At 41.1% G+C, this 12070-nt stretch overlaps 1 protein-coding gene across 4 annotated transcripts in view; it reads right to left on the bottom strand.

The window, feature by feature from the left end:
- Nucleotides 1–12070, bottom strand: part of grid2 (glutamate receptor, ionotropic, delta 2) — a 713868-nt gene that overhangs the window by 156492 nt on the left and 545306 nt on the right. For all 4 annotated transcript variants that reach the window (XR_007449482.1, XM_049577883.1, XM_049577882.1 and 1 more), the window contains exon 9: nt 2046–2147. Coding sequence is in view for 3 of the 4 variants with exons in the window: in XM_049577883.1 (XP_049433840.1) it covers nt 2046–2147 (102 nt within the window). In the remaining variant the exon portion in view is untranslated. The remainder of the gene's footprint in view (nt 1–2045; nt 2148–12070) is intronic.

Below are 12070 nucleotides of genomic sequence, written 5' to 3'. Positions count from 1 at the left end.
TCACTATTAAGCCATGTTTAATGTGTGTTTTAGGTGTATTTTGAATCAATCAAACTTAACAGCATTTCATAGAAACTTAACAGAGTGCCATAGAAACCCAACTGCCAACTAGTGTTTTGGAAGTGTCATTATATAGCGACACAGACACACGACTACACACTTGCCTAGGCTACAGCGAAGGCTTTGCATAGAGCCTACGCACAGCCATAAATCAGCCCTTACTGTGTGCCTTATCCTCTTCCGAAGTTAAACTTGAGGTTCATTTGGGGAAAACACTGAGCGCTCTTTCATTATCTCCAAAAATGTGAACTCAAGTTAAAAAGGGACATCTTCTGCCTTTGGCTGCATATTTGGGCTGCAGTATATATTCACATCTTGCTACTCATAAATGTGGAGTAGGACCAAAGAAATGTGGGTGCACCCTCAAAAATTAAGGAGCACTGAGTATTATGAAAAAATCAGCAAAAGATGAAAACTCAGCTGCTGAGGTGAATCAAACTAAATTGCAAGTCAGTGAGTGGTAATTTAAAGGCCGCCTGATTTCGCACCTTCAGAGTGTCACATCTAAAGAAATCAACTTCCTGTCTAGAACACATCATTGAAATGTAAGCGTTTAAAAGCATCTAATTAAATTCTCAGCTGTAAAATATCAATTTCGGTCACACTTGTGATCAGAATGTATACTCTACTAACCCCTGTAGAGGACCGTGAACACATAATTGTAGTGATGTAGTCATTCCTTGGTAACATCCATTTAATAATCAATATCGCCTCAGCCAATCAATAGCATTGATGTCAAGTCACTGGCCCTAATAGCGGTATGATCTCATCACTAATTAACAAATCAATAACTATTCAACAGTCTGGAAGAGAGAATTGAACGAACAGATGCTTTTACAGGTTAATGTGTTCAAGTGCACGTGTGAATGTTCACACACACGCTTATTTGTTTCAGCATGTCTCAGGGCATGAGGGTATGAGACCACCGCACCTTACAGACAGAAAAAAAAAGGCAGAGAGCATAAAAAGCCAAGGGCGCCACAGAACAATCTGTTCCAAAGGTCCCTTTGGAAACCTCCACATCATGCACACACACTTACACACACAAACACACACGCACAATCAGGGTTTGCCCTCCAACCATTCTCACGTAAAGAGAAAACAGTACATCCAGGCAGCACCCTGGACACCTCACTCTATTTCTATCTATTTCTGTCTTTAGGCCCTCATGAGGCATCAGTCATCTTGGGTAACACACACATTTACACAACCAGAGATACAGAACATGAAGGGTAAAAGAATAATAGATGTGTACATACACCTATACGAGCCACCCTACACCATTGATGGGAAAAAGGGCGACATTCAAAAACACAATCCCTGCTCTTTTCCCCTTTAAGGATGATGGAAATCAAAGACTACAAAAAAAAATGAGAAAGAAAAAAAGATAGCCACAAAGATGTCTGGCATTATCTCTTTCTTCTCTGCTTCTCACTTCAAAGACGGGATATGAAGAATTTACAGCAGTGAATCTTTAAAGCACTCATGGGATGTACTCAAATCGATGCTGCAGGCGAGACAGAAAGAGCTGGAGTCTCACTATCATCAGGACTCCAACGGTCTCTATCATCTAGCTGTCAAATGTCAAGATGGATGCTAATGAAATGATGACAGCTTGGTCCATTAGCGAGTTCACCTTGTTACTTTTTCTTTGTGTTTCGCCTTTGTCTCATGAATGTTTGTCTGCCATTTTACTTTCCCTCGCACAAGCTCTCAGCCTGTCCGTCTCTACATCTCCGCAGAGGCCGAGCTGAATGATGGGCAGAAAACTAGACAAAAGGACGGATTTACAATAGAGCAAAAGGCTGAAGTCTGACATGCCAGCAAGTCGTCGCAACAGTCCGTCTTTGATTCTTCAGAGCGAACAGCAGGATGATTTTCAAACAGGGAACACTGAAACTGGTCCTTTTTTTTTTCAGAAATCACAGTGATAAAAAAAAAACTCCATGCATAAAGAAATAAAAACACAGGTCAGCTATACTCACCAGAACAGTGACGACTCTTAGCACCACTCCTCTCATATTATTTTCCAATTTCCTGTCTGTCAGCGTGCCGTTCAAGCCATGAACTGGGTCCCACGTTGCCAGCTGCAATGTGCACAAACACAAAAACACACACACAGAAGTGTTAGATTCACAGACATCAGAGACACCGGATTGGGTTTACTGAGTGATAAACTGTAGAGACGAAAAGAGGCAAATGCACTTTGAGCACTGAGAAGATTTAAAAACAAACGAACATCGCTGTGATCCAGACAGGATACTTATTTAATTTAGTCAGAACAGAAATGAAGTGTTACAACACAGTCACAAAGGACAGTAACCCGATAATCACAATGCCTTAGTCTTTCTAATGTTCAACGTTTGAACACACTCTATGTGTATGTCAAATAAGTTTCCTATACACGCCAAGGTTTGATCCTGGTGCATTGGGTATTGCTCCTGTGGAAATGATGGTGAGTTTATTTTATCCAAAGGCGCTTTATGAATCTGACCCAGACTTCTATGTCTATCAAATTGCATCATAAACTTACAACCTTTTCCCTCGGACCACATTATTTAAGTCCCAAACCATATTTTCTTCATCTATATATGCTGCCTCCTGCTTTCAATAAAATATTGTTTTAAGCTTCAAAGATCAAACTAGCCTGCTTTCCCCGTAGAGAGAGAGGTAGTAGAAGAAAAAAAAAGAAAAAGAAATGATTTAGCTGTCTGCTATCCAAAGACAAACACACACACACGTACTGTGATACACACAAAATTGGCAAAAAACATGGCTTGATTTGTGCTTAGAAGAAAATGCAAACACACCAGAGAAGCAGAGGCCATGCTGCAGAGGGAAATATGGGATAATCCATTTCTCTAAAGCCTGAAGACACTGTTGAATGTGCATTTCTCTGCCAATTCTGATCAATTCCCTTCTGGGACCAATACTAACAGTGAAGCTTAGCTAAACTGGTTTCTTTTTTATGCCGTTAACATTTCATATCCTGTTTGAGTTATTGTTGACAGAATAGAAAGCAGCAGTTTAACTCACTCCTCCGGTAGAATGACTTTCCTTAGTGGAGTCAGGAGCAGGTTTCTGCATTAGACGCAACTACTGTACGATTGCGAAGAACGATGACACCACTGAAGTTGACACACAACCAACAGCCAATAAACTTTAACAGCTTTTCATTTGTTTATACATTCATACTGTAGAGAAGTGTCCTAAACACTACCAGTACTGCTGAAGGAAGTTTATATCTATATTTAAAAAAAAACTTTTATGAACAAATTAGTAAGTTACAGATTCCATTGAAAAAAAACCTCACATTTATATGCATATATGAGTCTGAAAAACAAGTCTAAATGTCTTAAGGGCTATATCGTAGGCAACTGGACTTGCTTGAGCTTCTTGAAGACGTTTCGCCTTTCATCCAAGAGGCTTCTTCAATTCTACATCCTCAAGTAATTCATACAAGTCCAGTTGCCTCTGAAATAGCACATAAGATCCCCATGACCTGGATGAATCTTCACCGACAAGTCCAAATGTCAGCCACATCAGCGATAAATCTGAAACAGCACACTGAGTTGAAGCACCAGAACAGTTTTGGAAACTATCTGCGAGTGCATGATGATCACAAGATTTTTTATTTCACTTAAAAAAACAAAAGACATGAATGTAAACTAGCTTATTTTTGGGACTGTGAACTTCCAGATTCAAACTGTAAACTATGAACCTGAACTAGTTCACTTAAATCAGCGTGAACTGAACTTTAAGCTACCTCTTGTGAAGTGTGAATGTGCACACCACTGCCTGTTGCACCAGTGGACAGTTTTACAGCATTCTTATTAATAGATAAAATTTGTTGACCTCTCATAGCTCTGCCAACTTGAGCTTAAACCTAATCAACCATAACTTAAAGTCTGGGTAAAGCAAAATGGATATGCCTTCTGAGTTTGTTACTCCATAGAAAAATATTTTATTAACTACCCAACCAAATTTGAATGATCGCAAAAAAATTGCAAGTATATGAAATTCGGTTTCAAAATGGTAAAAACAAACAAAAAACAAACAAAAAACCTGCATCCTCTGCTCTGAGACGTCAAGGGGGTGTCAATTGAAGGCACTAATCCTAAAATCTAGCTGCTGCACAGTAACAGGCTTTTGTAAGCAGCTCACCCAATAGCACACACACAGTCTACAGTTGCACAGCACACATGCCCCAAGCCAAAAAATGAGTGTCAGACCTTGGCAACAGACTTTTGTTAGCAGCTCACCAAGTAGCACACAGTCTATAGTAGCATGGCGCACACATCCCAAGAGCCGAAGAACGCGTGCTGCTCCTCGGCGACAGACTCTTTTTTAGCGGCTAACAGCAGCTAACTTTAGCACAGGTCCATGTCATTGGTTCGACAGCCCATTGGTTCGACATCCCATTAGTCCGACTGTCCGCTGTGCTGAACGACTCGCGGCGGGCGTATGGTGCGCCGCGACCGGCTTGAGGCGGAGCAGGCTCACGGCTTATGTGTTTGTCACTTTCTTTTTCATTTTAACCCACACCATGATCTTTTCCTGACCCTAACCAAGTGGTTTTTGTGCCTAAACCTAACCAGACCTTAACCACAGGACATCATGATGATTTCGGAACGGACTTCGGAACAATGAGTTTAATATGGTCGGAACAATGGGCTGTCGAACCAGTGGGCAGTTCCCCTTTAGCACAAAGCACACACCCATAGCAGTAAGCAGGAACTGTCAGCAGGCCCGGTCGCTAATTTTGGCTAAAGGATGAAAAGGTACATTAGTGATGGCTATTTTGTTTGTGTTGATATGACTGTATTATTTAACAGCATATTTATCAGACTGAAAGAACTAAGAGAGCTTGTAGAAGGTGGCGAGCCCGGCGCTAACATACAGGGGGGGATGTTTGTTGAGGATGGCTCCTGTGCCTCAGCGAGCCATGATTATAGGCCTTCTCAAAAAGTCCTGGACACAGAAACGATGAAAAGAAGTTAAATGGTCTGACTCCACAATGCAGCACTGCACAGTTTCCAGTCTTTTCATGTTTTCGACAAGTATTTCTAATGCATATGATGTGTTAAGAAAGAAATCACTGATTTTGTTTTACTTGGATGTGTGGGGTCTTTAAAAAGGTCAGAGTATATTTTCTTTTAAAGCTCCTGCACAGCCATTATCCACCCACACAAGTGTTTTCTTTACATACTTCACCAGATTATACCTCTTCTCAGGACTGAGTAGGCATGTGCAGAGAGTTTGACTGACATGTCTGCACTTCCTCTTAGCTTTATTGCATCTGTTGGGGCGGGAGATATCACACCTTTGTCATTCTTTTTGGTGCATCCAGTCCAGTGACCTCATATAATTCCCCACATAGCTACACCCACCTTCAGTGTGAGCAGAGGTCTAATCAGCCACAATCTGTGACACACCTTCGAGGGTGTTCAGGGAATTTAACTCTCCAGTGCATCATTACAACATTGCTGCGATTTCAAATCACGAAACCCACTGATTTACTGCTTGTCTGTCTGCATTTATGTAACTCACACAGATAGAGCCAGGTATAGATTATATTACATGTTATCCTCGTATCAGCCTGGGGGGGGAGATGTGGAGCTAGAATCTGAGCATGAACCCTCTCCCACACGTTCAAAATCTGTATCCCCTACTTTTGTTTTGTTCTCTATTTTATAACATGCAGAAAATAGAGGCATTTGTAATCTTTTGTTTCTCTGAAGATGAGTCAACTAACCTTTATTTTTTAACACAGAAAAAAAAAACTACTGTTGTACTCTTCTCAGTACAATCCCACTGTCAATACGGCCTGTGATCATAGTGAGTGAATGTGTGTGTGCACTCTACTCCCGACTCACATATGCTGTCTGTAACCCTGCCTGGTTTTCTGAGTGCACTATGTGCCGTGTGGGTGTGTGTGTGTGTGTGTGCAAAACACAAAAGACAGAAAGGACACACAAACTAGAGCCACACATGAGAAGGCATGAGATTAACAACGCTATGGAAGAGAGAAGGAGAGACAAGGAGAGATGGGGAGCACATATCAGACAAACAAGATACTGATACGTGGTGAGCAGCGATGATGAGAGACATTGTAAAAGGTGAATTTACAGCACAGCAGCTGTTCTAAGTGCTTGTAAAAACGTGAGCGCGTATAATCAATAAAACATTAGCGGTGCAGCCAAACGGCAACAAGAGAGGCTGATACAGCACGGGGGGGGGCTTCCACTTTACATTCATACCTAAACACACCTGCGGGGAACAACTCCAGCTATGTATGCACACATACCGTACAAACACCTGTGCATTAAGCTAAGACAAAGTAAAACACACACACACATAGAAAAAAACTGCATGTAGCTTAAGAAAAATGTTGTAGATTGGCCTAGAATTTAAAAAAAAAATCAAAACATACAGGAAAATACATTACATTCTTTAGCGCCTGTTTTTACCAGCATCAATCGTCCACTCATCAACCTGATTATGTTACATAACTGGCAGGTGTGGGTGTCAACACTGGCATGGTGTCAGTTTTCACAACTTAACTGTGACATAAGCTCATGGGGAAACACAAGATGACATGCTTGTTAGCACAGAGGTCCACATGCATAAACATTAAAAGCACGCAGGCACTAAAAAAAACAAGCCACACATGAAGAGACATACGACGCGTACAATATGCCTGTGTTGTCTCCTGTCTGTCCTTCAGTAACGTGAATGGCAAACGTGATGCGAACACTAAAGTTGGTACTTAAAAGAAGGAAGATTGCTAAAGGTAGTTACATGGACTTTTCAGTATTGTTGACAAAAATATTAATTCATCATTACATATCGATTGTAAACATTTGAGACGGTTTGAATAGCCCTTTTCCTTAGTATTGATAAAGCTGCACTCTCTCACTATCACTTATTGGAGGCGGCTGTGACTCAGAGGCAGAGTGGGTCCTTCACCTATCGCAAGATCAGCAGTTCAATCTCCAGCTCCTCCAGTCTGCATGTTGAAGTATCCTTGAGCAAGTTACTGGACCCCAAATTTCTCCCAATCACACTTTCAATCAGTGTGTGAGTGGGTTAAAAACTCAGTAGCAGATGACACCTTGTATGGTAGCCTCAGCCACCCATGTGTGAATAGGTGAATGTGACTCATAGTACAAAAAGAGCTTTGAGTGGTCAGATGACTAGAAAGGCGCTATACAAGTGCAGGTTAATGTTCAGTACAGTCATTCTGCCGTTATATTTATCTCCCAATTGCAAGCCATTGATTTTGAATGCCAATTTCCCTTCATTCATTCATTTTCCATAACCGCTTACCCTGTATCCTGGGTCGCGAGGGGTCGGAGCCTATTCTAGCTGACACTGGGCGAGAGACAGGGTACACCCTGGACAGGTCACCAGACTATCACAGGGCTGACACATAGAGACAAACAACCATTCATGATCACATTCACATCTGTGGCAAATTTAGAGTCACCAATTAACCTGCATGTCTTTGGACTGTGGGAGGAAGCCGGAGTACCCAGAGAAAACCCACACTGACATGCAGAGAACATGCAAAATTCGCACAGAAGGGTTCCACCACCCTGGGGTTCGAACCATTTACCCTTGATCCGAAACCGGGAACCCTCTTGCTGTGAGGCGACAATGCTAACCACTGCAGCACCGTGCCGCTGTCATCATTGATGTTCCCCGTTGTATAAAAAAGGCATTGTTTCCAAAGCCAAAGTGGACATTCCAGCGTCATGACAACACTGGTCCACACAAAATAAGTTAAACAAACCAAATTTTAAAAAAGTGTGGTACTGGAGGTATCTGTCACAGGTCAGCTCACTTTGGTGACAGAGAAACAGTCGTGAGACCAGACGTCTTGAGCGGGACCAGAGGAAGTGTTTTTAATAAAGCATGGCAAATGCAAACTGAAAACATGTTGCAGAGAGTGTGTGCTCCCCTTATCAGCCTATTCAGCTGTTTACTTGTTGAAATTATGACCCTTGTCTTTTGACAGTGTGGCTTATTTGTGGCAAAGCACTGTGGAAAAAGTTATGAACAGTGAAATGTACAGTAAGTGGGTGAACCTCAGCGAACACACCTGCCAAAGCACAATGTATTCCAGGCTTGTACTAAGCTGTTCAGCTTATAGAGCCCTAGCCCTTATATATAAAGTCAGTGTGAATATACATGAACAAGATTTACAGATAATGACAGCTACAAAATCAAAAGAGGGTGGCTCTGTATTATTTATCAGTATTTCCTGTACTGCCTCTGGAAGACAAGAATTGCCTTCTGCTGTCATTTTAGCCTTAAGCAAGACAATTAATATTGATTCCTCTGGACTGCGTTAATAAAACAAGAGCTGCTATAAAAGACTACTTTGAAAACTATGTTGGTCTCTAATGCCTGTTGCTCCAGCTATCAGTCAATAAAAACAACATTGGTTTCTTCTGTTGAGGTGCTAAATCCCTTAGCCACAATGTTCAAAGTTAAGACTGCACTGTGCGACTGTGTAAAGAGAATATAAAGAATATTAAAGAAGATTCAGCAATGAACATTGTGCAATAGAGTGTAATGAGAGTAGCCTGTGCTGCATTCCCCACAGCGTTTAAACATAAGTCAATATGATGAGGAAAAACGCATTAATCAACGTTGTCAAGCACTACAGTAATCACAGAGGCCATCAATCAGGGGCAGCCTGGCTTTGTTTGCAACTGTATAGCAAACACTCTGTCATTCACAAACACACGCAAATACACACACATTGTACAGTAAAGGCAAATCTAATTTTACTCTCCTGCTGTTGCTATGGATTGACCATGATGCATTGTGGAAGTTGAAGGGTATGATTAAAAGATGACTAAATGAGTCATTGCCAGCCAATGAGATTTGTGTTTTTAAAGGCTCAGTTATTGGAGGTGAGGAGGATGAGTGTCAATCCTAATTGCTCTCTATGAATATCTGCTGTACTGTACTGAAGAGAATCTTCTTGGTTCAAATGTATTCAACTGGGTATCTACAGTATTTAAGGCACACAGATCGCTCTGAAGGCCAGTCTGGGTACAATCGTCTTTATTTTCACTGTCAGTTCTACTAATATCTGCTTATGTATGCAGAATCTTTAGGCAACAGTACAAGATTTTGGGATCAGATTCATTCTGGTTTCCGTTCTGTGTCCATTTAAGCCCCATTTCCAACAAGCAGTACGGTATGGTACAGTTTGGTACGCTTATTTTCAGTTTCCACTGTGAAAAGTGACCCATTTTTTGTCCCCCCTCTGTTGGAGTACCTAGCACACAGATCTGGTACTTAAAGGTGGAGCTGTGAACACTGCAGTCTGCTGATTGGTCAGTAGCAGACGGTCGCTCAGCTTAGGCCAGTGTTAGCTGGTTTTGAGGCTCATGTAACCACTGTTCATACCGTCAAGAGTTTCTATATAATGAAATGATTTTTTGCTGCCTCTTGCAGCAGCTGGAGTTGGAGAAAAAGATGACTTAATTCACTGGGCCAACTGCCGACGTCTTTTAAAGTGGAACGTTAACGTGATGTTACTCAATGCACGAGCTGATGACATGAATCCATTGGCACACCTTAAATTTCAATGTGACAACTTTGACCATTACTTTAGTTTTTATACGACATACACTTTTAGTAATGAGTGGATCTTCAAGTGTTTAAAAACATGTATCAAATTTGACCAGATTATGTGAACTGCATTTATTCTATTTTTAAAAAAGTGCTGTTCCTGTGGACTCTGGCAACACTAGACACCTGAGCTTGCCTGAGAAGGACCAAATGCACAAACCCGGTATTTTTAAATATCCCATGGAGAGAGACTCTCATGGCAGCCTGGTCTTTTTGTTCTGAAATTGTCGGCGTGCAGCCTCATTCTGTGGACGATAAAGGAGACAGTGAGTGCTGGACAGGGCAGTGAGTGACAACAACCCCATCCCACATGAAAAAGTACTGTTTGCGGTGGAAACGCTGACCTACAGTAGATGTCTAGAAGGTTATTTTTGGTTACAAAGGTACCATACTGAAAGTGTTTGGTGGAAATGGAGCTTGTTTATATAGTATTGAGCAATCACATCTAAGCAGCAGGTAAACACTCCGTGTGAGGAGGTGGAATGCATTGGCCAAAATAAAATCGCAGAACCCAATGCCTATCATCTGACAACGATTTAGTTTTATTTTAGTTGTTAAATGATGATGATGATGAGTGAAGTGATTAAATTTATCTGCATTCATATGCAGATAAAAAACACTGCATCTACCAAAAATATTGGCTGATGGGTTCTGCAAATTATCTCTAATAAGTAATGAGATAATGTCTGGTTGCATCTGTGTATCTCTATAAATTAGGTAAATAAAACACTGCTTTTAGAGAAATGAGCCTGAGGAGGGTGTACAGTGAGGATACTCAAGTTGCTTTGTCCTGGGGCCAAAATCACAAGAGGCTGTGGGCCAGACGCAGCAGCCCTGCACAGGTCAGGTTTACACAGGGGCGTTTGTAGGATTTGAGGACATTGAGGGCTTTGCTCTGACCTCTGTCGGGGTTGGAACCTATTCTTCTTCTTTTTTTTTTTATAAACAAGCTCTATTTTGATGCTTTTTATGTACTCTGGCACCTTATTTCCATTCAAAACACACAAAAAAATCCCAGTGTGAATAAATTTATCTTCATTGTGGATTAGAAAATGGTCAGTGGGCCACCTGGCACCCTATCAAGGGCCAGATCTGGCCTGCCGGCTGTAAACTGACTATCACTGGTGTACAATATACACCCTTGGATTCACCAGCCATATTACCAACAATTATCAGTCAGTACTTTGATATACATATAACTCCTTAAGATATGTTTCCTTTTGATCACTGCTGTAGCTAACTAGCTCAGTTATTCTTCTAAGAGAATAATATGTGTGTTAAAATTGCTGCAATTTCTCAGTCACAATTACATGTTATTATGAGCTATAAATCCTCAAATGTCCTTGAACACTGTTCCATTTCTCAGACCAACGTGCAAACATGAGAGAGGACAGCAGGTCAGGATGAAATGAAAAAACCTCTCTGCAATTTTACAACAAAATTGGCTGTGCTACATTAACTAAATACCAAGATATTTCCACTCTATTTTATTTTGACTTTCATATAACAGGAGTGTGAATACAGCCTTGATGTGTGCGTGTGTGTGTGTGTGTGGACGAGCACATGTGAGTCAGGACCTAAAATGGCAGCCTGGCTAGCAGAGTGGCCCACTGCCTCTGCTTATCTCCACAGCTCCAGATAAGGGCTCATTTCCCCCCAACAGTATAAAATAAATGTGCATTTGTGGGTTTGTGTGTGTGCGTGCATTTTAAGTGAATGACCCACTGTGCCTAGACCGTTACCATGAAGACTGAGGCTTCAAAACACTGCCATTAGCATCCCACAATGCTTTTCTTCCTATTAATCTAGCACTATCTCTATTCCCTTTTCTGTGCTTCTCTCTGCTCATTTACTGCTCTCTCTTCAGTCTTTCTTTTTGCTTTGGACACAAGTGTATTCTTTCTCCTTGTTTCTGTAACTCTTTATATGTCTCTCATCCTGACATTATTTCCTCTGCAACATTTTCTTGAATCACCTAAATCAGATTGAAACACATTCTCTTGTGTGCGTGCAGCAAGCACAAACATTACGTTTAAAGCAAACCTCTGACCTATACCTCGGCCCCATAACCAGATTTATATTGTAGAGCAAAGACAGGTTGCACTAATGCAATCCTCCAGACTACAACAGTGGTTCTCAAACTTTTTTTTTTCAATAATGTACCCAATATTTTTCAGCTGAGTGGTGCTTGACCAGGGCAAAACACTTTTAGTAAAAATAAGGAACAAACGTAGGAGAGTGATTGCATTTGTTGGGCCAATTTACATTTACATCAGTTAAAAACTGAATCAAAAATAAGAATATAAAACGTGGTTATCAAACTTATATTTACAATTTTCATTGAACGTATTATAGAAAA

The sequence above is a fragment of the Epinephelus fuscoguttatus genome, linkage group LG6 (assembly GCF_011397635.1).
Source record: "Epinephelus fuscoguttatus linkage group LG6, E.fuscoguttatus.final_Chr_v1".
Lineage (NCBI taxonomy): Eukaryota > Metazoa > Chordata > Actinopteri > Perciformes > Serranidae > Epinephelus > Epinephelus fuscoguttatus.
Note: the sequence above shows the minus strand (reverse complement) of the source record. Positions and strands in the feature narration are given on the sequence as shown.